The sequence below is a fragment of the Lissotriton helveticus genome, chromosome 8, assembly GCF_964261635.1.
Source record: "Lissotriton helveticus chromosome 8, aLisHel1.1, whole genome shotgun sequence".
Taxonomy (NCBI): Eukaryota; Metazoa; Chordata; class Amphibia; order Caudata; family Salamandridae; genus Lissotriton; species Lissotriton helveticus.
Window position 1 is genome coordinate 1,022,254,496 of NC_136069.1, and position 26,342 is coordinate 1,022,280,837.

The 26,342-nt window shown below is 49.7% G+C and overlaps 1 protein-coding gene across 2 annotated transcripts in view; it reads right to left on the reverse strand.

Moving 5' to 3' along the window:
- Positions 1-26,342, reverse strand: part of OFD1 (OFD1 centriole and centriolar satellite protein) — a 635,354-nt gene that overhangs the window by 508,739 nt on the left and 100,273 nt on the right. For both annotated transcript variants that reach the window (XM_078657861.1, XM_078657862.1), the window contains exon 8: positions 11,143-11,316. In XM_078657861.1, coding sequence (XP_078513987.1) covers positions 11,143-11,316 — 174 coding nt within the window. The remainder of the gene's footprint in view (positions 1-11,142; positions 11,317-26,342) is intronic.

The following is a 26,342-nucleotide window of genomic DNA, read 5'->3' on the forward strand; positions in this document are numbered from 1 at the left end:
TGGCACAACCAGTGCTATAAGCCCACCAGCAGCATTTGATTTACAGGCCCTGGGCACACATGGTGCACTGTACTAGGGTCTGACAAGTAAATCAAATAAACCAATCATGGAGTCACTAATCCAATACAACATTTTACAATAGGGAGCACTTGCACTTTGGCGCTGAATAGCAGTGGCAAAGTCCTCAAAGCATCTAGACCAGCAAAACATATAGCAAAAATACAGGAGGCAACAGCAAAAAATGGAAGGGTGACCCACACCAATAGTGCCATGTCTAACACGGAGGAAGACTATCTGTGCTTACCTCCTGCTGGAAGTGAGCCAGTAGGATGGCCCACTGGGGTGAGATCAGGCATTTACACAGATGTCTCACCTCTTCAAAACAGAGGGCATCCTTCTCGGCTAGGCCCCATTTCCATACTGCCCCGTGCCATGGGGTCACTCGGGGGGCAGTGAGGAATTGGCCAATGCGATGTGATAATTTGCTTGACCAGCAGTAGAGCTAAGAATAAGAAGCGGCTCAAAGTTTCTGATGCTTCCTGCGTTTGAAAATACAGAGGGAGCCTGCCTCCCATGTAGTGTGGATAGAGTGACAATAACGTTGGAGGGTTGGACAGGATTAGAGCATATGTTTGAGATCAGCATATGAAGTTCGGCAGCATGGACAGCTCGCTTTTGTGTCGGGAAAGAAACGGTTAACCTGTGCTGGGGTCTGGTACGCCCTGTGAAGTATGTGGAATTGAATGTTCTTGAAATGGGAGTAGGGGGATACAGCTTTGGGGAATTGAAACGCCCTGTCCCACTCCCTGTCGTGAAGCGCCCTGCCAAAGTCATCCATTTATGGCATAAGGGAAGGAGGGAAATGAGTGTAAACTCCTGTATGGCCTTATATATTCATGTAATGAGGTGCTGGCCCATGCCCATAACTAAGATGGACAGAGGGACTGGGTGGGTGGGTGAGAGGTTCTTCGTCTGTGACGTTCCAGAGTGTGCAAAAGGTGTGTCCGAGTTGCCTATGTAGAAGGAACTGACCTCCGGGAAGGCAGCAATATTAGGCCATGCCCTCGAAGGGGAGGAAATGTCTGCTGGAGAAAAGGTAACCTGAAACATGTACTGAAAATCCCATACAAACCTCTAAAGTCTTAACTGTATAAAGCCTCAGATGGCGAGACAAGCCTATCAGTGGGAGCATACCCTCAGGCTGTGTAGGAGAGGCGGTGAATGCAAATCATACAAGCCATTGCCACTGAGACCTGAGAAGGCCAGGAAGAGGGGGGCAGCGCCTTTGGGAGAAGACACCAGATTGCTGACATTGGTGTGGACCCGTGGTCCAAAGAAGGAAAGGCAAACTGTGATCCAGAAAGCAATTATCTGCTTAAAGAGAAGGCAGATGGTTGAGTCTACCACAGAAAATGAAATTTTGATCAGACTTGCATACATGTTTTCATTTATCAATGTCATTGTTGAACATCCAAAGAGTGTAGGGTTCTTTCTTCTGGAATATAGGGCTGAAGGGAGAAAGAACAATAGAATATTTTCATTGAAGCAGAAAAACAATGGCATGAATCAAGGAATGTTAGTGAGTGGTGTTGATTTTTAACAAACTAGACATACTGGGGTTGGATCACGAAGGCCTGGATCTCTTCACCCTACTGAAGTTATAGCTTGGAGAAAAGCGGCCTTGCATAAAAGCACCTGAAGGGCTGCTTTATGAAAAGGTTTAATTGGACTCTTGAAGAGAACCAATAGAACAGTGTTGAACTCCCAAGAAAGCAGATGTTTTGTCACAGGAGGAAAAGTGTAAAACAGACCATTAATGAAATCCTTACAGCTCGTTTAAGTGATGATACTTGCAGTCCGAAGATATTTGGAGAAAGTGGTCAGAAGTTCTTCAATAGAAGAATACGGAAGTCCAGATTTAGACAGATGTAGAACATCTTGAGGACACATTGTAAGTGGTCGATGTGATAGGAAGCCACCCAGATACAGAAATGCTTCCATTTCAGTGAGTAAATCTTAAGAGTGGAATCTGCTTTATCCACCTGCAGAATCTTTCAGCAGACTGGGGAATATTGGGAGAGCCATATTCTAAGTTTGAAGCAGCTAGGCAGTCTAGTGTAGAGATGCTCGATTGAGGTGCATGACCTGGCCTTGATATGCAACCAACTTAAACTGGATTGGAGTGCCCACGGAGAGACGCCAAAGGTCGATGCATGAAAACTGTTAGGCCCACACAAGTACGTTAAGTATGAGTGCTCATGATTATTTCTTCAGCTTGTAAAGGAATTTTAGGATGAGGGGAACAAGTGGTAGGCCATATAAAAAGATTCCTGATTCCGGACCACGGAATCTTAAGTGCTTCTCGGTGGACTCAGTTGAAACAAACTGCTGGCAACATATTGCCACTTAGAGCTCCCCAGCATTACAAGGAGATCATTTTTGAAAGACCAACAAATGTGTTTTTACAACTAGCTCTCATTTCTTTGAATCATAAACGCGTCGATGCAGGGGTCGCCCTGACATTACAGATTCAGGTAAAATGCTCCACTGTCAGTGTGAATCCGTGTTAAAGGACATAGCGCTACAGGCACTGCACTTCCTTTGACAACAAAGTGTTTGCATTGCTCGGCTTTCTGAAATAATGAAGTTTAGTCATACTAGTTATCCTGAACACCACGTCTTTTTGAGGGAAGTAAGTGTAATGAGAAGGTTTCAAGAGCAAGTTGAACCACTTGGAGTTCCAACCCGTATCCATCCAAAGACTGCATGTTGAAAAATCTTGTCGACGAGCGCTCCACCTCTTTAGGTTAAGTTTGGTTTCACCGCATATGGGTATTTTCCTGAATAAAGGTTTTGAAGGGCGTTCCACCAGGTTAGAGTTTATTTCGCTTTTAGGGGGAATCTGGACCAGCCTGTGCCACTCTCCTGTGGCTTGATGCCATTGTAGGTCTTGCTGTTCCTGAAGTGACCGCATTCATAGGAGACACAGTCGTAACAGGGACACAGTGGGAAACATAACTCCCAAAAGGGCCTTGTATTTTCGGATCATGAATTGTGACTTTGCGCGAAGTCTTGAGCTACAGCCACAAGTCTTGCTCCTCTTTACTGAGAGGTGCAATCCATCAGAATGTCTCTACATTTGCAGGGTCCTGGAAAAATACCTTATCAAGAGGAACTGAGGACTGACTTTCAAGATAAGAGTGGGTCTCAACTCATTTAGCAGGCGCAGAGTCAAGATGATTACTTGAGTAGTCTACCAGAGTAAATGAGCTCTAATTAGCCAGTTTTCTGGGTATGAAACGATACTTACTCCTCAATGCTGCAGGTATGCTGCCACAAACTTAATGAATACTTCTGGTGCCGACTTGAGGCCAAACTGCTTTGAATCAGTAGATCTACCATAAAGCATAGGTATTTTTAAAGGCGCTGGGAATGGGAAAGTGGAACTAACCATTTTTTAAGTCAAGCAGGTAATCTCTGCATTTGACAGACTGAAGAATGTCAAGAAATTAAACCATCTTGAAGCTTTGCTGTTTTGTAAGCTTATTTATCCCTCTCAGACCCAAAATAGGGTGCCACACTGCATATTTCCTGCCAATGACGATAATCCTTGAGTTAACACCGCAGGTGTTCCTGGGCCTTTGGGCTCCATTGTTGACTTGAGCAGAAGATTTCTGATTGCAAAGCCTTCAAGAACAGATAGTGTTTCTTCTCAGGAGACTTTGATGCTGGCTTGGACATAAAGCCTGCTTCCATTACCATACTTGATGATATCCAGCATTCAACGATCAGCTGTGATTTGATACAAGGGTAGAAAGCAATAGTGTACCTTCATCACACTGGTACAGGAAATGAAGGAAACGGCCCAGAGAATCACATACATATGGCATGATCTTGGACCTTGTTGGAGGAGGAGCTTCTGTCTTTACACAGGTGCGGCCTCATGACTGCTTTTAATACTGTGATGACTGGAATAGTTAATTGTGCAGTTTCATGACACAGTTGCCTGTAGTGCCATGACTGGATAACTCTAGCATTTGCTACCTCGATAGTAGTTGCTGCAAAGGTGCTTAAGCTTTTTCCTGTGGTGAATAGACTGCCTTTGTCAAAGACAAAAATCAGTGCAAAATGTGGTTGTGGTTTGTGTTCCTGTTCAAAGGGGATGAGGCTGTGAGGTTATGTCATTTTGGTGGGCCCCAAGACTGTCTCCAATTGTGCAGACAAGGTAATACTGATTTACACATTTCCAATGGTTAATGTTTTGTTCTCTAAGCGAGTTACAGCCCTAGCCACTCCTTGAAGATATGAAGATATAAAATAGATACGAGCACAATCCCTTATTTCAGTAATCTTTCCACATTTATTTTATTTATTTTATTCAAAGTTTTATATAGCGCGAACAAGATCTTTGCAGATATCAGAGCGCTTTACAGAGACAGCGGTAGGGGCAACAGGAGGGTGATTAAATACACTGTTGGGTAAAATATAGTAGCATAATAGGATAGCAATCATGTACAGATATAATACCAGTAAACGACTAAGTAACTAATAAAACAAAAGCGGTGCAGCGTCTTTGATCTAGCAACAAAGGAGATCAAGTGAACTTAGGCCATAAGGATGGCTTTTACCTCTTTCTTAAAAATTACAGGGACAAGGGGTAGGGGCAACAAGAAGGTGGTTAGACCAACTATTGGGTACAGTATAGTAGTCGGTAGTAAGTGAAATAGCATAATAGGATATCAGTCATGTACAAAATATAATACCAATAGACAATCAGGTAACCAGTACTACAGCAACGGTGCAAAAGTCTCTGTTCCAGCAACAATAGAGTTCAGGTGAACTTGGCCATAAGGATGGCTTTTACCTCTTTCTTAAAAAGTGCCGTGGAGGAGATAAGTCTGGTTTCAGGAGGGAGTGCATTCCAGATCCTGGGAGCCATTCCTGAGAAGGAGCGTTTGCATGTTTTTTCCTTCCGGAATCTACGAGGTTTCAGGAGTAGATTTTTTGTACTTCTATTGGATCTCGAGCCTCCTGATATAGTCAGCTTTTGAGTGAGGTAGTTGGGTGACTTGTGGTGTACGGCCGAGTGTGTCATAACGGCTATTTTCAGATGTATTCTGGCTTCAAAAGGCAGCCAGTTCAGGGATTTTAAGTCAGGGGATATACGCGAATGTTTCCTTGAACCAGTGATGAGTCTCGCTGCAGCGTTCAAGGAGGCTCTTAGGGGTGCGGTTGTTGAAAGGGGGAGTCCGCTAAGGGCCACAATTCCGTAGTCTATGCGAGGGATGACTAGGGCTTGTACAGCAGTTTGGAAGTCCTTAGCTGGGAAGAAGGGTTTAAGTTTCCTCAAAGTGTTGATTTGGAAGTTAGCTCCTTTAGTTGCTTTGCTAATGTGCTGCTGCATGTTGAGCTTGGCGTCAAGTGTGATGCCTAAGGATTTCGCAGATTCCACGATGGTGGGCTGGACATTGAGCGCAGTTAGATGATTGAGCCAGGTTTGGGTGATGGCAATTTTCGTGGGAGGTGAGATCAGAAGGAACTCAGTTTTCAGAGCATTTAGTTTGAGGTGATTATCGGCCAACCATGATTGGGTGTTTCTGAGTGTGGCGTTCAGAAGCTTGATGTCTTCCGGGGATTGTAGCTTGAGGTAAAGTTGAGTGTCATCGGCGTACATATGGAAGCGTACATTAGATGCTTGAAGCAAGGTGGTGAGTGGTTCCATGACGAGGTTGAACAATGTGGGGGATAGGGAGGATCCTTGTGGGACGCCTAAAGTTACAGGCACAGGTGAGGACAGCACATTGTTGATCTTGAACTTCTGAGACCGGTTATGTAGGAAGGAAGTGAACCATTTGAGAACAGTCCCGGATAAACCCATTCTGGCATTTAGCAGCTCCAGTAGGTTCTCATGTTTGACAGTATCAAATGCTGAGGAGAGGTCAAGAAGGATGAGGAGGCAGGAATCGTTGCGATCAAGGATTTGGAGGGCGTCATCAATTATGTGCGTCATAGCCGTTTCCGTGCTGTGTTTCGCTCGGAAGCCTGATTGATGAGGGTTGAGGAGGTCAAACTGATCAATGTGTTTTGTCAATTGGAGTTGTACGCATTTTTCCAGTAGTTTGGCCAAGGTGGGGATATTGGTGATAGGGCGATAATTGTTTAGGTCAGCCGGGTCAGCTGTAGGTTTCTTGAGTATAGGTGTGACTTGCCCCACCTTGAGGGAGTCTGGGATGAGTCCTTGTTGAAGGGAGCTGTTAATGATTTTGGTCCAGAGTGGGAGGAGCAGGGGGGTGAAGTCTTTCACAGCATTAGCAGGTAGGGGGTCTGTGAAGTGATTAGAGGGCTTCAAAGTGCCGAGCAGTTTGTGAATTGCTTCTTCAGTGTAGGTGTCGAATGACGTCCATGATGCGTTGTTTTTAGGGTGAGTGGTAGTCATGCTGATGGGGCTGGAGTATCGGCTTACATCATTGAGGAGATCACTTCTTATGTTGTCGGTCTTTAGCTTAAAGAAAGCAGAAAAGTCTTCACAGTGTGGAATATCGCTTGTTGTGCTGTTTGATTGTAAAGGTTGCATCTTGGTTTGAGTTTTGACTAGTTCGAACAGTTTTCTTGGTCGGTTCTTTGCTTGGTCCAGCTGGAGGCTAAAGAAGTCAGATTTCGAACGCTTGATTTTCCTAAAGTAGGCATTTCTCTTGTTCTTCAACGTTTTAAGGTGCAGTGCTGAGGGGTCAGATCTCCAGGTGCGCTCTGCCATTCGCATAGCACGTCTGTCTTCATTGAGTCTGCCATCATACCAAGGGTTCGAATTCTTGGTGGAGACTCTCTTCAGTTGCAGGGGGGCAGCTTCGTTGATTATTGAGTTCATAGAATCGAGGTAGAGGTCAGTCAGTGATTGAACATCAGGGGCGCCCGCAGGGGAAGAAGGAGACTGCAAGTGTGGGAAGGCAGGGAGTTAGGGTTAAGATTCTTCATGTCCCTTTTCCAGATCTTGGATTTGGTGGGTTGAGCCGTGTTAGGTTTAACTTTTTCGTTGATGAAGAAAGTGATAATGTGGTGGTCTGACCAGTCACAGGGTTGGATCGACCCCAATTGGGTAGAGTCCTCTTTGGAGATGATGAGGTCGAGGATCGAGCCTTTGTCGTGTGTCGGGCTGTTGCAGATTTGGGAGAGGTCAAGCGCATTGAGGAAAGTTTTCAGACTATTCACCACTGCGTCTTTCTGATCGTTCCAGTGGAGATTGAAGTCACCCAGGAAAATTTGAGTGATCTGCCGACCGGCATTGGATGAGATCGTGTCCATGAGTTGTTGGGTGAAGGTGAGGTTGTCCCCTGGCGGGTGGTAGATGACATGCAAGGAGCATACAGGCTTGCCCTCGCTGGAGATATTGAGGCAGAAGAGTTCACAGGAAGTGAGGGAGGGGGAGGTGACTTTGGTAACAGAGAGGTTGCTCCTAAAAATGCATGCGATTCCACCGCCCGTCTTGCCGGTCCTATCGTGTCTAATGATGTGGTAGTTGGGGGGGACTAGTATGTCCATTATAGGTGTAGAAGTTTCAGTTAGCCACCTTTCAGTCAGAATGGCTAGGTCGAGATCCATTGTTATGATGAGATCCGCAATGTCGGAGGAGTGTCTCGGGGCCGATCTACAGTTGAGTAGGATGCATTTGAGTCTGGGGGTGAGAAGGGTGGTCGAGTGATCTAGAGAGAGGGGGACTTTTCTGAGATTATTTGGAACGGAACTTCTGTTGCTTAGAGTGGGAGGCCTAAGGGGATTTGTGAGAATTGTGGGAATGGGGAGGTTTGTGGTGGTTGTGTGCTTTAAGGGACCAGGGCCAAATGAGCGAAGGAGGGTGCATAAGTCGTGGTCCGAAAGGGAGTTGAGGGCGCGACGGGGGGGGTGGGTGTGATTGGGAGCGGGGATAGAGGGCCAACGCGGGGAGTATGGCTTGAGAGGGTATGTGGGGAGGATGAGGGACTTGTTGGGTGAGGAGGCGGTGGTAGGTAGGGGTTGTCTGGTGAGTGTGATAAGAAGATCTTTGATGGTGTGGAGATCTTCTTTGACTTGTAAGAGGGTGGATATAATCATGTCCAGAGGTGGATTGGGGATGGTGTAGGGGATGGGTGCCGTGGGCGAGTGGTTGATTAGGGAGCTGGAGAGGGAACTGGCTAGGGGGGGGGGGGATATGCTAGCGTTGGTGCAGGGCTCTGCGGTAATAGTGAGGGGGGTGCCATTCGATGGGTGAGAGAGATTGTGGGCGAGGGGTGTGGATGAGGAAGGGGGGAGGTTGGAGGCATAGGTGGGGGTGCTGGTGGGGGGCGACGCAGGTGAGTTAAGGGATGGGGAAGGCCGGAGATGGTGGGGGTGTGAAGAGGGTGGTGGGGGCTGAGAATGGGGGGGAGCGAGGAGGAGGGGTTGAGGTAGAGGAGGTGGTGTGTTCTGCGGGTCTGGTTGGGAGAGTGGGGTAATGGGGAGTGAGAGTGGGAGGGGAGATATGGTGGGAGATGGACCTGCCGCGGGGCGGGGGAGATAAGTTCCGGGCGATGGAGGGTTCTGCGAGACTCATAGGAGGTGAGAGGTGGGGGGTAGGGAAGGTGGGGTTATGGAGGATGTATGAGGGGGAGTAATCTCCGCCATTGGATGAGGGGTGTGGAGAGGTTATATCGGGTGGGTGACTGACTACAGCGCTGGGTGGATGGGAGAGGTGTGTGTCGTTCAGCTGTTGTGATAGGTTAGGCAAGTTAGATTGAAGATTGGAAGTGGAAGTGGAGGGGGTTGTGTAGCTTGAGAAGTTAGGAAAGGAGGTCCGCCGGTTGGAGATGAGTTCTAGGAAGGTGGGGGAACAGGTTGTCGAGTAGGTCCAGGTTCCTATCAGTGGATTGGAATAGGATGGTCCCGTTGTTGTAGATGGTGATGGTGGCTCTGCCTGGGAAAACTTGAGATGGTGTGATAGAAAGTGTTAGGCCATGAGCGGATTTTCTGGTGGTGGAGATAGTGAGAATGGAGAGGAGCGCTTTCCTCCACTGTGCTCTACGGAGAGTGTATAGAATGATATCGGTGCTCGTGGCACCATTGATCAATGAAAAGTAGGTGTCCACAAACGGGGTTTCAGGGTGGGCCTTCAGGAAGTTGTGTTTGAAGCGTTGGGCGTTTTTTTGGGATAACTCAGGTGGGTAGTTAATTTTGTATGTGTGCTTGCCCATGCGTTCCATGATAGAAGAGGAGTAGGTAGAAGAGGAGGGGGTGTGCGTGGTTGAGTGTGTGAGGTTACAGGGGTGTAAGCCTGAAAAGAAAAGAAAAATTGAAGATAGTCTTGGGTGTGGGCAGTTGATGAGGCTGACTAGTCTAAGATGGCCACCAAAGTGGAGGACTAGTCAAAGATGGCCGCCAAAATAGCATATAGCGCGACAGGAGTAGTAGTCCTTTGTCTGTTGTAGATGTTATTTAGAGAGTTTAGTTTCCCTTTCTACTCTGGGGCAAGTCAAGTTAGTCCATCTTCTATGTTGCTTGGTGGGGTGGAGAAAGTACAGCTTCAGTGTTGCTTGGTGGTGAGGAGAGAGACTTATCTCTGTTTTGGTGACCCCTGAACACGTTGGTATGTAGCCTCACGGTCATCTAGTGGGCAGTGGAGACGATTTATGGCTCCTGTTTTATGGCCCCCGCCATTTTAGACAATGGATAGTGCAGAGACCGCTGTGTCCGCAAAAATAATTTTGCATGCAGATACCACTATAGGAATCCGGCATGATTGTTCAAAATAATAATTTTGCGTGCGGATACCTTCAGCAACATCGTGGTCATCATGGTCGTCAGGCTGCACTGATGTTGTTCAAATCAGGCACTTTAAGGCAGTGTTGTGTTGAAGCTGTCCGATCACACAAGCAGAGCACACCGGGGACGCCCTGAATGCCAAACTCACTTGTGTAGAAGCGGGCAGTTGGGGGCAGACTCTATTCTCACGGATCCTTTATGGGGGGGGGGGGCGGAAAGGGCATCCGGCTGAAGCAAAACGTAAACCAATGTTCCTCGTTCCCATGAGAATTTCCACGGGGGTGGGGTCGCCCTCGATCGCCTGCGCTGGGTCGGTCCGCGCTGACTCATCTACTTGGCTCCCGATCGGCGGCTCCACAACACCGCTAGGGGTGGTGTGGGGGGGACGCCGAGCTCACCTTGGCAGCAGGGCGCCAACTTCCCCTGGTGTCGCTGGGGTGCGCGGGACTCAGCCCCGGAGCGAACAGACAGGCAAACAGCTCGCAGGACAGGGTGAACACTCCCAACGTGAGCGGGACACCGGGGTGGTCACGGCGGTGATTGCAGGCGCGAGGAGCGAGCAGACAGGCACGCAGCTCCCCAGGCAGGACAGGGTGATCACTCCCAACTTGAGCGGGACACCGGGGTGATCACGGCGGTTATTGCAGGCGGGCAGGACAACTCCGCAGAGGGTTCCAGTCGTCCGTCCGGCGCCTCTTGAAGTCGGTCCCTCGGGTGACGGCAGCAGGGGTCCAGGTCCACTTCCACGAAGTCCGGCGCTAGTGGCGGTGATTTCAGGCGAGTCGGACACCTCCGGTGGACCGCCACAGCTCGACTCGCAGGCAACCACAGCGTGTACCAGTCGCCACAGCGGGCTACAGGCAACAAGCATCCGTGCCGTGCTCCGCATATGGCCAGGGACAGCCCAGGGTCCGAAGAAGAAGGTGGGGGTGATTCGGTCTTCTCCTGCGGAGCTCACAGCCTCCGGGCAGGTCGGGGTTCCTCTGAAGGTTTCGTCCACCGCCAAACAGGTAAGGAAGATATTGTTCAAATCCAGTTACTTGTTCAAATCCAGTTACTTGAGAGTTGCGTTGCTCGCAACGGTGGAGATGCCGCTGGGTGCTAGCAGGGATAAAATCCAAAAATGGGATCCCAAGCACTTGGAGCTCTTACCAAGAGCTCCTACCCGGCGGCCATATTAAACATTCATGTATTCATTGGGACAACGAATTAATTAAAAAAATTAAAAAAATAAAATCACCGAATAAAAAAAAAAAAATGAGACTACAGAGTAAAAAGGAACCAGTTGATAAAACTTTCCATTATGTGATGAACCAACATTTGCTGTTTTTTTTAAGATGGAAACATTTACCCAAAACAACATTTCATATTTACCTCTTGATGTTGCTGAAGTCTTTCAATAGCGTTCCTTTCACGACTAATCAGACCATCTGACTTCATCTGGTAGGTCTTCTCAAGATCTTGTCGAAGATCTGACATTTCTTTTCTAGATTTCTCTTTTTCTTCCAGTCGAATTTTGGCAATCTCAAGGTCTTTAAAATATTGTAACTGGCAAAAATAAGACAAACAAAATATTTGAGACGGGAGAAGAGACCATAAACAGCATATAACTAAAAGTAGTAGTCAAATTCCTCCATTTTTTGGCGAACAGATTACAAGAAAGCAGGTCTCGCCACAGATTTTCAAATTACGGTGAAAGTTTGCAGGAAAAAAAAACCCACAAAAAATACAAAGAGTTTATTAGACCAATGCACATACCGCATTAGTTTAGTCACAAATATTCTCCTAAAATAATTACATAGCTTTAGAGGAAAAGTTTATTTTATTTTTTTAATTTCTTTTATTGAGGTTTTCAGCAATTATAATTAAACACAAGACAATACACAGAAGAACACACAGCATGTATATGTTCACAAGGGAGAAAGGTTCATACAGAAGTATTTTGATAATAGTACAGTGGGAGATCCGCCACCGCATCCTTACCGTGGATGATACAACCTATCCAATATTGCGAACAAGTCCAACAGAGTGATGTAAACAAGTACCGGTTAGATATTTAAGTCTCAGGGAGAAAAAAGAAATATAACGGGGGAAGAAGGAAGAAGACATAAGGACATAATAAAATCATATCAGACAATGCCAATGTTGCAGTGCGGATCCTTGCCCGCCCATAATGATCCCCAGTGGTTATGACACAGAGAGCCCCCGTCGGTCTCCTCGGATCCCTGCTCACTCCATCTCCTCTGGATGAAGCAATAGGTAAGGACGAAGTGGCTGCCACGTATTTTTAGGTCTGGACGAGGGTGGCTGTAGTGTAGCATATGTAGCACTAGTGGTTTCATCGTATATCAAATCTCATATCCAGGCCTTAACTCTGGGGACGTGGGTGCACACCAGTGTTTAGAGACCTGCCTCTTGGCAAGAAGCAGGGCAATGGCAATAAATCGGAGAACCTCAGTGCCCAGTGGCTTAGCACCTTTTTGGGATTAGGAGAGAGGCTGGACTCTTCTAAACATGGATTCAGGGTGGGACATAGCACAGAATCGGCGCTGATTAAATCAGCCGAAGACATACGAAGGGTACTGGATGCGGGGGGCAGAGCCGCCCTGATCCTGCTGGATTTATCCGCGGCCTTCGACACGGTCCACCATCAATTACTGGTGGACCGTTTGAAGGCCAGTGGGATTCAGGGAAAGGCACTCGACATCTTGCAAGCCTTCCTATCCGGCAGGACTCAGTCGGTGGCCTTGGGGGACTTCGAATCTGAGCCATTTGTGCTCCCCTGCGGAGTCCCACAGGGGTCATCCCTGAGTCTGACTCTTTTTAATGTTCATGTCTCCACCCTAGCGCCAGTGATTAGTTCCTTCGGATTCAATCTTACATCCTATGCTGACGACACGCAGATTGTGGTGTCGCTGCGTCCGGGAGAATCGGACAGCACAGCAGATCGGTTTAGATGCTGGATGCGGGAGGTGAGTAACTGGATGGCAGGAAACTGCCTTAAGCTTAATTCTGCAAAAACAGAGTTGCTGCTGTTTGGGTCAAGAGATAACTTTTGGTCCCCTCGCTGGTGGCCAGAGGAAATGGGGTCTCCCCCCTCTCCGGTTGCAAAGGTAAAAAATCTGGGTGTATGGATGGACGACTCTCTGTCCTTCAGGCCACAAATCAATGCACTGTCCTCGGCTACCCATTATGTGCTTAAAACTATCCGGAAAGTCCTGCCATTTCTTCCTGTGGAACACAAGAAGACAGTAGTGACCGGACTGGTGATGTCCCGGTTAGATTACTGCAACGGTCTGCTACTGAATGCCCAACAGGGGCTTTTAGATAAACTTCAAATTATGCAGAATGCAGCAGCACGTCTGATTACTGGCACCCCCAAGTTCGCCTCAGTAGCTTAGGACCATGTAAAGCTACACTGGCTGCCAGTTCGCAAAAGAATTGTTTTTAAGTCACTCTGCGTGATTTTCAAGGCGCTGCATGGCTTGGGCCCCCAATGCATGACCCCTCTCTTCCAGTGGTACAGGCCAGTGCGAGCTCTAAGATCAGCCGAGCAGGGGCTGGTTGTAGTCCCCAGAGTAAGGAAAGTTTGCTGGGGAGGCAGAAGTCTATCCCTGGGTGCCGCCAAGGCGTGGAATGCGCTGCCTTCGAGCCTCAGACAGATCCCCGACTTGCTCACATTCAGGAGGGCCCTTAAGACCTGGCTCTTTACACGCTAAGTCCCCTGCCCATGCCCACTAGCGATCAATCAGCGCCAGGACACCTTCGGGTAACAGTGCGCTTTAAAAATGTCAAAATAAATAAATAAATAAATAACGTATCCCAACAAAGCGAGTAGTGGGGAGGAGTGTAAGTCGGTGTCAGTCATTAGGGCATGGTACCGGAAAACCTCCTGCCAGTACCCTAGTATGGGCGCGCAACTCCATGCCAAGTGGGTGAGCCCTGTTTGTTCCGTTGCACACCTAGGGCAAGCATGAGACTTGGTAGGGTCCTTCCTTGCAATCAATTTTTACCAGAAATATAGCGGGTCTGGTCGCAGCAAAAACTCCATGTCGCACAAGTTACTTACCTTCGGTAACGATATATCTGTAAGAAACAGTATTTAGTGTTAGATTCCTTACCTTACAATATCCCCAGGCGTCAGACTGGATCCGGAAAGTTTTGCGTAGCAGTACCCCTGCGCGTCGGTAGGCATCGTCTACAGCTCCGTGTCCGTCGTCTTGATCGCTGGGATGACGTCGTCTGAGTACTTATACGCCGCCCTCGCGCGCTGACGTCAGTTCTGTACGTAGCTTTCCGCGCCAGGAACGCAGAGCCATGATAGAAACCGACACTGGTGCCATGAAACTAGGGACCTAAAAGGGAGATACCTTAACCCTAGATATCGGTTCGCAAAACGGGGAGGATGGGTGGGGCGGTAAGGAATCTTACACTAACTACTGTTTCTTACAGATATATCGTTACCGTAAGTAAGTTGTGCATCTGAAAGAAACAAGTTAGTGTTAGATTCCTTACCTTAGAACAGATACCCCCGCAATACCAACCCCGGTGGTGGATCTGCGAACCAAAATCACACCAGAAAGTCCTGGAGAACAGAACGGCCGAAAAAGCTATCTCTCCGGACTTGGCTGTCCAGGCAGTAGTGTCTAGCAAACGTGTGCAGCGAGGCCCACATAGCTGCCTGACAGATGTCCTGCAAGGGGACTCCCTGACCCAGGGCAGTAGTAGCCGCCGTGGTCCAGGTGGAATGGGCTCTCAGCCCAACAGGAGGCTCCTTTTTCGCCAAGGAGTAACAGACCTTAATGCACAACACGACCCACCGAGAGATGGTCCGCTTGTGCACCGCCCGTCCCTTCTTAGCGCCCACGTAACCAACTAAGAGGTGGTCGTCCACCCGGAACTGGCATGTGCGGTCTAGATAGAACGAAAGCACACGTTTTGGGTCCAGACGGTGGAGCCTCACTTCCTCCTTCGAGGGATGCGGAGGCGGAAAGAAGGTGGGCAAGGTGATGGACTGTCCGATATGAAAGGCTGTAACCACCTTGGGCAGGAAAGAAGGACGAGTTCTCAAGGCAACTTTGTCCGATGGACAGAGAGGAAAGGAGGTTTAGAAAATAGAGCCTGAAGCTCACTCACTCTCCTGGTAGAGGTGATGGCAACCAGGAATGCAGTCTTAAGAGTCAAAAGACAGAGAGGGCAATTGTGAAGTGGCTCGAAAGGAGTGCACATCAAATAGGTCAGAACAAGGTACAAGTCACACTGAGGCATCACGAAAGGAACAGGAGGAAACATGTGTGTGATGCCTTTCAAGAATTTATTTACAACAGGGGACTTGAAAAGAGAAGGCTGATCAGGAAGCCTCAAGAAGGCTGAAATGGCAGAGAGGTAGCCTTTGATAGTGCCCAGAGCAGAGCCCTGCTGGGCAAGAGAAAGAAGAAAGAGGAGAACCTCTGAAAGGGGGGCAGAGAGTGGATCCACAGCCTTTGCTGTGCACCATGCCACAAATTTGTTACACCTGCAGGCGTATACTGATTTTGTGGAGGGACGCCTGGCTGCCAGAATCACATCACAGACTTCAGGAGGCAAGTCAAATGGCCTCAACTGTCGCCGCTCAATCTCCACGCATGTAGATGGAGACTGGACAGGTTCGGGTGGAGGACCGTCCCCTGCTGCTGCGACAGAAGGTCCTCCCGAAGAGGCAGACGAATTGGGGGATCGACTGACATTCTGAGTAGCTCGGGATACCAGTACCTTCGTGCCCAGTCCGGAGCCACAAGGATGACTTGGCCCCGGTCGCGCCGGATCTTCTTCAGCACTCTGGGCAGAAGTGGTATAGGCGGAAAGGCATACAACAGACCGCAGCTCCACTCGCGATGAAAAGCGTCTCCGAGCGAGTGCCGCCTTGGAAACTCCAACGCGCAGAACTGATGACATTGTGCGTTCTCTTCGGTGGTGAATAGATCTAACCAAGGCTCTCCCCACTGCTGAAAGAGACCTTGCGCCACGTCAGAGTTCAGACGCCATTCGTGATCCATCATGCACCGGCGGCTGAGTTTCTCCGCCCTGGCGTTCAGGGAACCTGACAGGTGTTGAACCACCAGGGTGTCGCCCTAGTGTTCCAGCCATTGCCAGAGGCGCAGAGCCTCCTGACAAAGGGTCGACGACCCCACCCCACCCTGTTTGTTGCAGTACCCCATGGCGGTGGTGTTGTCCGTGAACACCTGCACTACACTTCCCCGGACAGAGGGAAGGAATGCCTTTAGTGCAAGACGGATCGCCTGCAGCTCTAGAAGGTTGATGTGGAGCCGGGACTCCGCCAGAGACCAGAGGCCTCTGATCTCCGCCTCTCCCATGTGGCCCCCCCCAGCCCAGGAGGGACGCATCCGTCACTACTACGTGCTCTGGTTGCGGTAGGGAGAGGGATCTGCCGCTGACCCAATCGCGGTCCGTGAGCCACCACTGCAACTGTCTCGCAGTGCCCTCCGAGATCCGGACGTGGTCGGACAGGTTGCCCTGATGCTGGGCCCACTGAAACTTCAGGTCCCACTGGTGCATCCACCACCAGGCGTGATGCACCAGAAGGATGCAGAGGCCATCAGCCCCAGAAGCCGCAGCGTCATCCTGACCGAGACTCGGGATAAAGGCTGAAAGATCGGAATCAGAGCCTGAATATCCCGAACCCGCTGTTCAGGAGGATAAACCCGAAACTGCGCCGAGTCCAGAACCGCTCCAATGAAGAGGAGCTTCTGAGAGGGGCACATTGATGGAGAACCCCAGCAGGGGCAAGAGGTCGGCCGTAGTCTGGAGGTGGCTGACGACTGTATGGGGTGAGCCCGACTTCAACAACCAGTCATCGAGATAGTGGAAGACTGGAACCCCTGATCTGCGCAGATGAGCTGCTACCACCGCCATCACTTTCGTGAACACCCGAGGAGCACTGGTAAGGCCAAAGGGGAGCAAGGTAAACTGAAAATGCTTGTGGCCTACCGTGAACCGAAGGTAACGCCGGTGGGCCGGCAGGATGGGGTTATGGAAATATGCGTCCTGCAAGTCCAACGCTACCATCCAGTCTCCAGGGTCCAGGGCAACTAGGACCTGAGCTAAAGTCAGCATCTTGAACTTCTCCTTCCGCCAGTGAACTGTGCCCTCACCGTTTTGGTCCGTTTGTCCTCGCTGCCTGCCTGTTTTTTCGTATCCCTGCTTGGAGGAACAAAGGTAGCGCCTTGCCGGACCAGCTCTGCTGGTCCCGCAGCACTGTGTATTTGGGACGCTGCTGGCTGTAGGTGAAAGCTCGGGATTAGTGCGGGGCAGGTGAGTGTGTCGGCGGGGCTGCGAGCATAGGACAGGGACTCCAGCATCCAGGAGTCCCTGCGCGCCCAACAAGCTCCACCTGGGCTGCTCTCCCTGCTGGCCACGCCCCCGCCACCCGAGTGAAAGGCGGACTTCGACTTGCAGCCTTGGGAAACCACCAGTGAACTGTGCCCTCACCGTTTTGGTCCGTTTGTCCTCGCTGCCTGCCTGTTTTTTCGTATCCCTGCTTGGAGGAACAAAGGTAGCGCCTTGCCGGACCAGCTCCGCTGGTCCCGCAGCACTGTGTATTTGGGACGCTGCTGGCTGTAGGTGAAAGCTCGGGATTAGTGCGGGGCAGGTGAGTGTGTCGGCGGGGCTGCGGACATAGGACAGGGACTCCAGCATCCAGGAGTCCCTGCGCGCCCAACAAGCTCCACCTGGGCTGCTCTCCCCGCTGGCCACGCCCACCCGCCTGTCATCCTATGGGACTGCTGAACTCGTTGTCTTAAGGAGACCGGTTACACCGCTTCGCGGGAGCGCGCCGGGAGAAGCCCGGGACAAGGGCGGGACCGTCTGTGGCCGGGCTGGGCCTGCCCTCTGACATTGGTATTGACTTTATTGATGTACTTTGTGCGAAGTATTATTGTTGCCCTAAATAAGAGAAAGGGGTGGTGATTTTAAGGTATGTCTGTCTCCCCAAGTAGCAACGCTCCACCAATCCTCCTGGTCGACGTTGGGCCAGCAGTTATTGGCCCCCTAGATAATTTTTTTTTTAACCGCCCGACCCAACTTATAGATAAAGAGCTAACGCTTGCAGAGAGGCGTGCGGAGCGTAGATTATCTATTGAACTCATTAAAAACCCTATAGATAAACGCTCCGCACAATCCTACCCCACATTGGTAACTCCTTTATCATCAGTAAACCTGCCTGTTGTAGCTGAAAGATGTTATGATGCTACCACTAATGAGGAAAACCAGGGTACAGTGGCGGGACAGGTCTCACCATGTGCGAGCCTCACTGACCCTATAGTATGCACAGCAAATCTATGTACCCAGGTGCCCCTGTCTCAATCCAAAGCCGGATCAAAAAGGAAAAGAATTACTGTACCCAGAAAAAGCAATCCATCTAAACCCCCACGTAAACTTAGGAAAGTAATTAAAAGCACTTGCCCCAGTAAGGCTGCCCAGGAAGTAAGCGGTAGCAATGGAAACATGCAGGAGGGAGATGTGGTGCTATTAGATAGTCCAGAAGTTAGTACTGTTAATTCTTCAGACAGTGACCTGGTAATGACAGAGAAACTGCCACCTTTATGTAACCTGAATCCTGACCTAGAAAGGTTGATACGGTCGATTCTGCTCCCATTAGAGGAAAAAATTATCAAGCGGTCTGACCGTTTAGCCCATTTTGAACAGGTAACATTAGATAACTTTTTTTCTACAAAATCATTAATAAAGACCCAGGCAAAACAGGACGAAAGTAACAAGCCCCAGATTCCGACCACATGTGCACCACAAGACAAGGGACGAAGGCAACAAACTAATACTCCAAAGCCCTCTAATATACGTAGTGAGCCTGCGAAAAGACCATCTAAGCCCCCTGATTTGGGACCATCGGGGCTCGTTGCTAATCCCCCCAACATTGTAATTCCAGTACAAATTGTGGCGCAACAACCACCGTCTAGTCTAAATTCCCTGGCTACTACGGAGGTTGGGGGAAATGCATGCACTGGACTAGACATTGTGTTACAACCTCCCCCACTAATTAGTACCCAGCCTATTACAAATAAACCTGCCCTCCGCCACACTCCTATAGTTCCTAAACAGTCTCTACTTCACTCGATAAAACCACTACACAAGAAACCCCCAATGAATCTTACCCCAGATTCCTTTCCCTTTGTGGCTGTACTCATAAATGTCCCACCACTTTCTATGGGACAGAGAGAGAACTTCCAGATGCTGAAAAATAAGGTTATGCACTGGTTGAGGGCTAACCTGCCTCTACCAGGGGAAGTTGATGGGTTAATCTTGTGGGGTAAGGAGAATTGACTGGATAGGCTGTACCACCAAAAGCATGGGGGGGGATTGTATTGTGGTCAATTTTCAAGACCCAAGGGTGGCGGGATGGATAACTAGGCAGGGATGGGGTACAAACAGTGGTGGAATTGGTATTGTCGATCTTACCTTTTTCTCCCCATGTCCCACTAGTGTTGTGACTAGTCTGCTTAATGAACAAACCGGCCCCTTAAACCTTCCATGGCCGGGGATCTCCACGTCAGCTTCACTACCCCAGTTCAATAACCATTCCACAGGCCCAAACCACCACCCTCCGGGTAGATGGCAAAATCTAGGGTGGGGTTGTTGACAAAATTGTGACCATGTGAATATTGGTGGGGGAGATAATAGTAGGAACCACCTAGGGGACTGTGTTGAACTTGATCTAGACACTGGTGAGGTGCCAAATTCTAGGGAAGTCGACAATAAGATTGTGAATATGATGGAAAGTAGTAGAAAAGCAAGTGGCACGACGAAGCAGGGGAGTTACCCATACTAACTGTAAATGTTGAAAATGATACTCTTGAATCATGCTCTAACATAGATGTAGCTTGTGGGGGAGGGCTTACCTTGGGGAGGTTTTTGTCCTGGAATATTGCTGGGTTGGGTAGCAAGATAGATTCACAAATTTGGTTGGACTTTATTAATGGTTTTGATGTGTGCTGCTTTCAAGAAACCTGGGCTTGTAACCCTGTTTTCCTCCGTGGTTATCTGAATTTTTCTATCCCAGCCTCTAGAGGGGCACGGGGTCGGCCAACGGGAGGGTTAACAGTCTGGATAAAGCAGGACCTGGTTATTTCTATCAAAGTGTTGGATTTGGGCAATAGTGACATACAAATGTTAAGATTGTCCTTAGAAGGGAGGGATGTGATTGATCTGTATAACATCTATGCAAGAGGTAGTAACTTGGGAAGTTCATCTACCTTAGAGGCATTGTCTGTTTTCTTAGAAACTAAGTCGCTAGGAAATAGAGTAGTAGTAGCTGGGGACCTAAATAGGACCTTCGAAACGCTTGACAGAACAAATGATCCCCTAGGTTATGAAGAGGACATGCTCTGGGGAGTTCCATCTTTGAGTTTAAACCCAGTCAAACGGTGGACAAAGGATATACTGCTACTAAATGCCCTGTGTATGAAACATGGGCTGAGAGCCCTAAATGGGAGAACATCAGGGGACAAAGAGGGCGCATGCACATTCGACAATGGCCACAGTCGGAGCAGAATTGACTACGTAATATGTAGTCTTCCACTCTGGCAGGGAGTTCTTGATATGGCCATCAAGGGCAGATTGGAAAGTGATCACAATCCCCTTTGTGTGACACACAAATGGTGGAATGCTGGGCCCCAAAACACGCATACAAGAAATGTCCAAATCCCAGTAATGGCCAATAATATGCGTAGGTTGAAATGGCCAAGCGTCTTAGCAAATGAAACAACAATGACCCTCATTAAGGCTGAGATGGACAAGGTTCTCATCTCTATGGATGCGGCAAAACCCACAACCCCTGGTTCTATGGAATTTACAGATATTCACAACAAATTTTTTGGTCTCCTAAAACCACACTTCATGCAACCACCAAGCACTAAGGGTAAAAAACCTCCTAAACCGGCTGGGTGGTTTAATCGCCAGTGCAGGTCAGCACGATTGGCATTGGGTTGCGCCATTAGAGAAAGAGACAGGGTTGCGATTAGCAAAGCAAGGAAACTGTATAACAGAAGTATCTCCCAAGCAAAGAGGAAATGGGATGAAGAGCACTGGGGTGAGCTGAAGGAAGCCTCAAATAGCAAGGATACTCAGCTTTTTTGGAAAATCATAAAGTGGGGTAGAGGCGGTACCCCTGACAGGCCTAGTAATAATGTGGCCGAGGAAGCTTGGGTCGAGTACTTCAGACCTCAATACTCAGAGGTAGAGAAGGTTGGGATGGAGGAGAAGATAGCACCTGTCTTTCCTACTGATAACTTGTTTACACTTAAGGATGCTGAATTAGCAATCTGCGCTGTGCAAGGGGGGAGGGCACCTGGGTTAGATGGGATACCTTCGGATGTCTTCAAACACGACATAAAGAGGTGGAGGAGGTATATTCTTTTACTGTGCAATGCCATTGCCAGGGGAGGGGTGGTCCCCGAGCTTTGGCAAGGTGCCGTCATCATACCCATCTACAAAAAAGGAGATCGGTCTCTCCCATCTAACTATAGGCCCATAAGCTTGATTGCTACTATACAAAAAGTCATGGGAAAAATGATTGTAAATCAGCTTATGGATTGGGTGGACGATAACAATGCCCTCTCGCCATACCAAGCAGGATTTAGGCGGGCCACCAGTACAATTGACCAGGTCTTTCGTTTCACCATCTTGCGGTGGAGGACAGTATTGCTTGGCAAAGGCTGCCTTTATGTTGCATTTGTCGACTTGCGGGCAGCCTTTGACCTGGTCCCAAGGCGTAAGCTATGGGCGGTCTTACATAAACTAGGCATCCCTGCTGAACTTCTTACCCTGATCATATCGACCTTACAGATAGCAGAGAACAAGTTCCTTAGGGGTATTACAGGCGTACCCCAGAGTGCTCCTTTAATACCACTATTTCTCGATCTAGGTAGACGACAAATTAGCGATAGAGCGCGTTTGCGCCCCATTCTTTACTGGAGACGTCTTTGGACAACTCCAGAGATTAAGCATTATGCAGATGGTTTTTTAGCAATAATCAAGGAAGACCATTTCCATAAAATCAACTGGTTAAAGAACTTAAGAGCCATGCTAATCAAACTAGGCCTTTCTAATCTTTGGACCAATCCACAGGGGGAAGTCTTCCCAAGTAAAGAGGCCCTCAAATCCTATTATTGGGACTGGGTAGACAGTAGTCTTTTGAGGGGTACTAGATCCGACTCTATGTCTGGGCGCTTTCTCGAAATCAAAATCTGTCCTTTTTTAGAAAATTATTGGGATAGTATTACTGTCCCTTTGGACAGGAAGTTAGTCTTCCAGTTAAGGTCGGGATCCCTCCCGCTAAAATCATTAACTGCAGGATGGCAGAGTTCGACCTCCACGTGTTGTCCTGCGTGTAAAGCTGCTACCGAAAATTTAGGCCACTTTTTATTCGCCTGCAGTGCTTATTTGCTACCAAGGAGGGTATGGCTAACTCCAGTTTGTAAAAATCTTGGGACACGGCATAGTGTAGCGGCCACAAGAATCTTATGCACATCCACCCAAGAGTCGATTATCCTGGGAGTGGCCAAATATTTGGGATGGGCTTGGTCAATCAGGCGGAGGCTGATAGGCAGGCCCACCTAACCCTATGAAATTTCATACTTTTTAAAACAAGAAGTTTTAATGTAATTTGTTTTTGTGTGTAACTATTACTGTTTATTGTTGTATAAGCGCGCACTACCGTTTTTCTTTTAGGGAAATATTGTGTAATGATGAATGAACTAAACGGTTTTTTATTGTAATGTATTTGATTATATGTTGCGCTTTTATGAGAAGTTATCTCGAATAAAGCTTGTACTAACTAACTAACTTCTCCTTCCGGAGGAAGCCGTTGACGCTCCGGAGGTCCAAGATAGGGCGCAGGCCTCCTTTGCCCTTCTTGGGCACCAGAAAGTAGTGAGAGTAGCAACCACGTCCTACTTCTGGCCCAGGAACGCGCTCGATGGCCCCCTTGGCCAAGAGAGCCATAACTTCCTCCTGTAGAAGTTGCAAGTGATCCCCCGACATGCGGTGGCACTGCAGTGGCATGGCTGGAGGTGTCGCCTCGAAGGGGAGGGAGTAGCCCCGTCGGACGATTTGCAGCACCCATATGTCCGACGTGATGGTACGCCATTGGAGGAGGTGATGGCGGACCCTGCCCCCCACTGGCGTCGTATGGGCCTGAAAGCTCGGACTAGGAAGGCTTTGAGGCAGATACTGCGGGAGTGGGTGTGGACTGACCCGGCCTAGTCCCCCGGCACCGCCACGGCGGTTACCACGTCCTCGACCGCGCTGAGGTTGGGTCTGCGGCCTGTGGCTGGCTGGACGTGTGGGGGCGCCCCTCCCGTGGCCACGAAAGGGGCAAAAAGCAGAAGTTTGCTGGCGCTGGCCCGACAGGCCCAGGGACTTGGCGGTAGCCCTGGAGTCCTTAAAACGCTCTAGCGCACTATCTGCTTTGTCGCCAAAAAGGCGACGGTCATCAAAGGGCATGTCCATGAGCGTGGACTGGACATCCCCCGAAAAGTTGGCAGACCTCAGCCAGGCGTGGCGATGAATCGCCACCGTCGTGGAAATCGCTCAGCCCAGCGAGTCCGTGGTATCAAGTCCAAAGCTGATCGAGTACCGTGCTGCATCCCGCCCCTCCGCCAGGGCTTGGGCGAGCCGTGGCCGAGCCTCCTTCGGACACTGTGCCAGCACGTCCGCAACCGTATCCCACAGCGAGTGGGTGTAACGGCCCAAAAGGCAAGCGGTGTTGAGAGACCGCAGTCCCAAACTCAGAGAGGAGAACAGATTCTTCCCAAACTGATCATACCTTTTGGATTCCCGATCCGGTGGGGCGGTCGGGAATGCGGTCTGGGACATTGAAGCCTGGATAACCAGACTCTCGCGGGTGGGTGGACAGAAAGCAGGGGTCGCCCTGAGCCGGGCGGTAGCCACGTTCCGATCCACAGGAAGGCTTCGTTAAACGACAGTAGAGGCTCCATAGAGCTTGCCTGCGGTTTGAGCACCTCAGTGAGGAGATTAGTCCTGACGGCCGCGACAGGGAGTTCAAGAGCCAAGGCCTTGGCTGCCCTGTTCAACACCACGCTGTAAGCAGCACCCTCCTCCAAAGCCGCGGAGGGAGGAGAGATGAATCCAGTGTCAGGCGAAGTGTCTAGACCACTGGCCTCCCCCAGCTCATCTGCCCAGTCCTTACTCAACTGGCACTGCTGTGCCAGAGGGTTCTCAGACCCCTCCCAGTCCTCCCCTTCATCCGTGTCCTGATATTCAGGCAAAAATGACGGAGCCGGGTCATAGGTGAAGGCCTCACCCATTGACGTCGGGGACGGTGCCGGGCGGCACATCGCCCAGGACCCGGTGGAGGTGGGTAGATCATAGGACGCCGCTACGGAACATCACATGAGCTGAGCCATGTGTTAATATCCACCGGGCACTGTTGACGCCGGGGGACCATTAAGAGTGGGTAGATCCAGGCAGGTCAAGAAGACCCGGGGCGGGGGGGCGGGGGGGGGGGGGGGGGGGGAGTCAGAAGAGCGATATCGTCTCTTCGACTTCTTTTTGGAATGCCTTGACTTACCGGAGGACTTGGAGCCCGACGAGTGGTGACGATGACTCGACGAGCGATGACTGCGGCTCCGCGACCGGTCCTTCGACTTCCTCCTCGACCGGGATCTCGAGCGGCTTGGAGCGGACTGCCGGAGCTCGAGCAGCTTGTGGGACCGCTCCGCCTAGCCTTCGAGGGCAAGGCCCGGCAGTCAGGGCACGACTTGTCGTCGTGGTCGGCCTGAGGCAGTAAAGGCACCGACGGTGGGGGGGTCGGTCACCGACATCAAGCGGTGACAGGCCTCGCAAGGTTTAAAACCAGGCATCCCTATCGGCACCAGGAGTAGATGTCGACTCGAAAAAGATGATCAAAAGAGATCAAAAAGTTAGTCAAAAATTGACTAGAGTACTGCTCTTCGCGCATCTGCGCTTGCTGGCGCGGAAAAAAGAACTGACGTCAGCGCGCGAGGGCGGCGTCTAAGTACTCCGACGACGTCATCCCGCCGATCACGACGCCGACGACGGATGCGGAGCCGCAGATGAAGCCTACCGACGCGTAGGGGTACTGCTACGCAAAACTTTCCGGATCCAGTCTGACGCCTGGGGATATTCTAAGGTAAGGAATCTAACACTAACCGGTTTCTTTCAGATTCATCTGATAGTGGGTGCCCTAAATCCCCCTCCCACGTGGTGCGCGTTCCCCTCCCCACCGGTGGCATGAGCGTCTGGGCCAAGCTACATAGGGGGAGACCAAGTGAGCACCGGTTGCAGATGTAATGACAAGAGATAACGGCAAAAAGTCAGCGGGCTCAGCTGTGGAGGAGTGAAATGCCGTGTACATGGGTGCGTGTTTTATGCAATAGGAATTTATCCGTAAAGGGCACATTTTCCTCCCTCGCTAGCTCTGTAGCTGCACACAAATGAGCATCATGGAATAGATCCCCTATGGTATGTAACCCATATTGAGCTAGAGTGCTTTTACTTGATGTTTCCATGGTGGGAGATAACCATGGGATGTCATGGAGTGGCAAGTGTGGGAGTAGAGGAGCCCTGCATTCAAATAATGACCCAGCCTCTCCCAAGCCCAATATGTAGTCTGAAGTGTCTGAATTTCCATGGGTTTTCTGGAAAGGCCATGCGGAATAATGGCAGAAAGTGACCAGGGGGCAGCATGCGACCACGCAAGTTTTAGGTACTGCAGTCTCGATGCCGGATATTACCAATGATATTAATAGTGCGCCTGTGCCACTTAATAGTGTAAATAAAGGTCCAGAACACCAAATCCCCCACTCCCATAAGGCATCGTCAACGTCTGCCACTTGATACGTGCCTGACCACCAGCCCAAACCAATCTGATGAGCGTACCACGAAGAGTATTGAAGAATTGAGAAGTGAGTGGGATAGGAATGTTAAGAAAGAGATATAAAAACTGGGGGAGTACAGCCATCTTTACAATGGCAATCCTACCAGCAATAGAGAGTGGGAGCTTGATCCATCTGTCTATTTGAGTCGCTAGTCGGTCAATAGCTGGACCATAGTTGAGGCAAATGACCCCTGATGCTGTGCGGTGTAAAAGGACACCCAAATAGCGAGGGGGCTCATCGCACCAGTGCAAGGGGAAGTCTGGGGTGAATTAGGCTGTAGCATCTGTTATTGAAAATATCTTGGACTTGTTCCAATTTATAACTAGCCCAGAGAAAACCCCAACTGCACAATCTTGCAGAGAAGAGGAGGAAGATTGACAGTGGGGTCCCTGACAAATAACAGAAAATCATCTGCATACAATGAGGCCAGGAGGGGGCCACGATGGAATCTTAACCCGAGCTGCAGATGCTGCTCCTGTTGTTGTCGCACACGAGGATCAATAGCAATAATTAACAACAACTGGGATAGGGGCATCCTTGTTTAATGCCCTGTGACAAGGCAAATTGACCAGTGAACTCGCCATTTACAAGGAGCCGGGCCAATGGATCGGTATAAAGCAAGCGTATGAGATCAGAAAATCC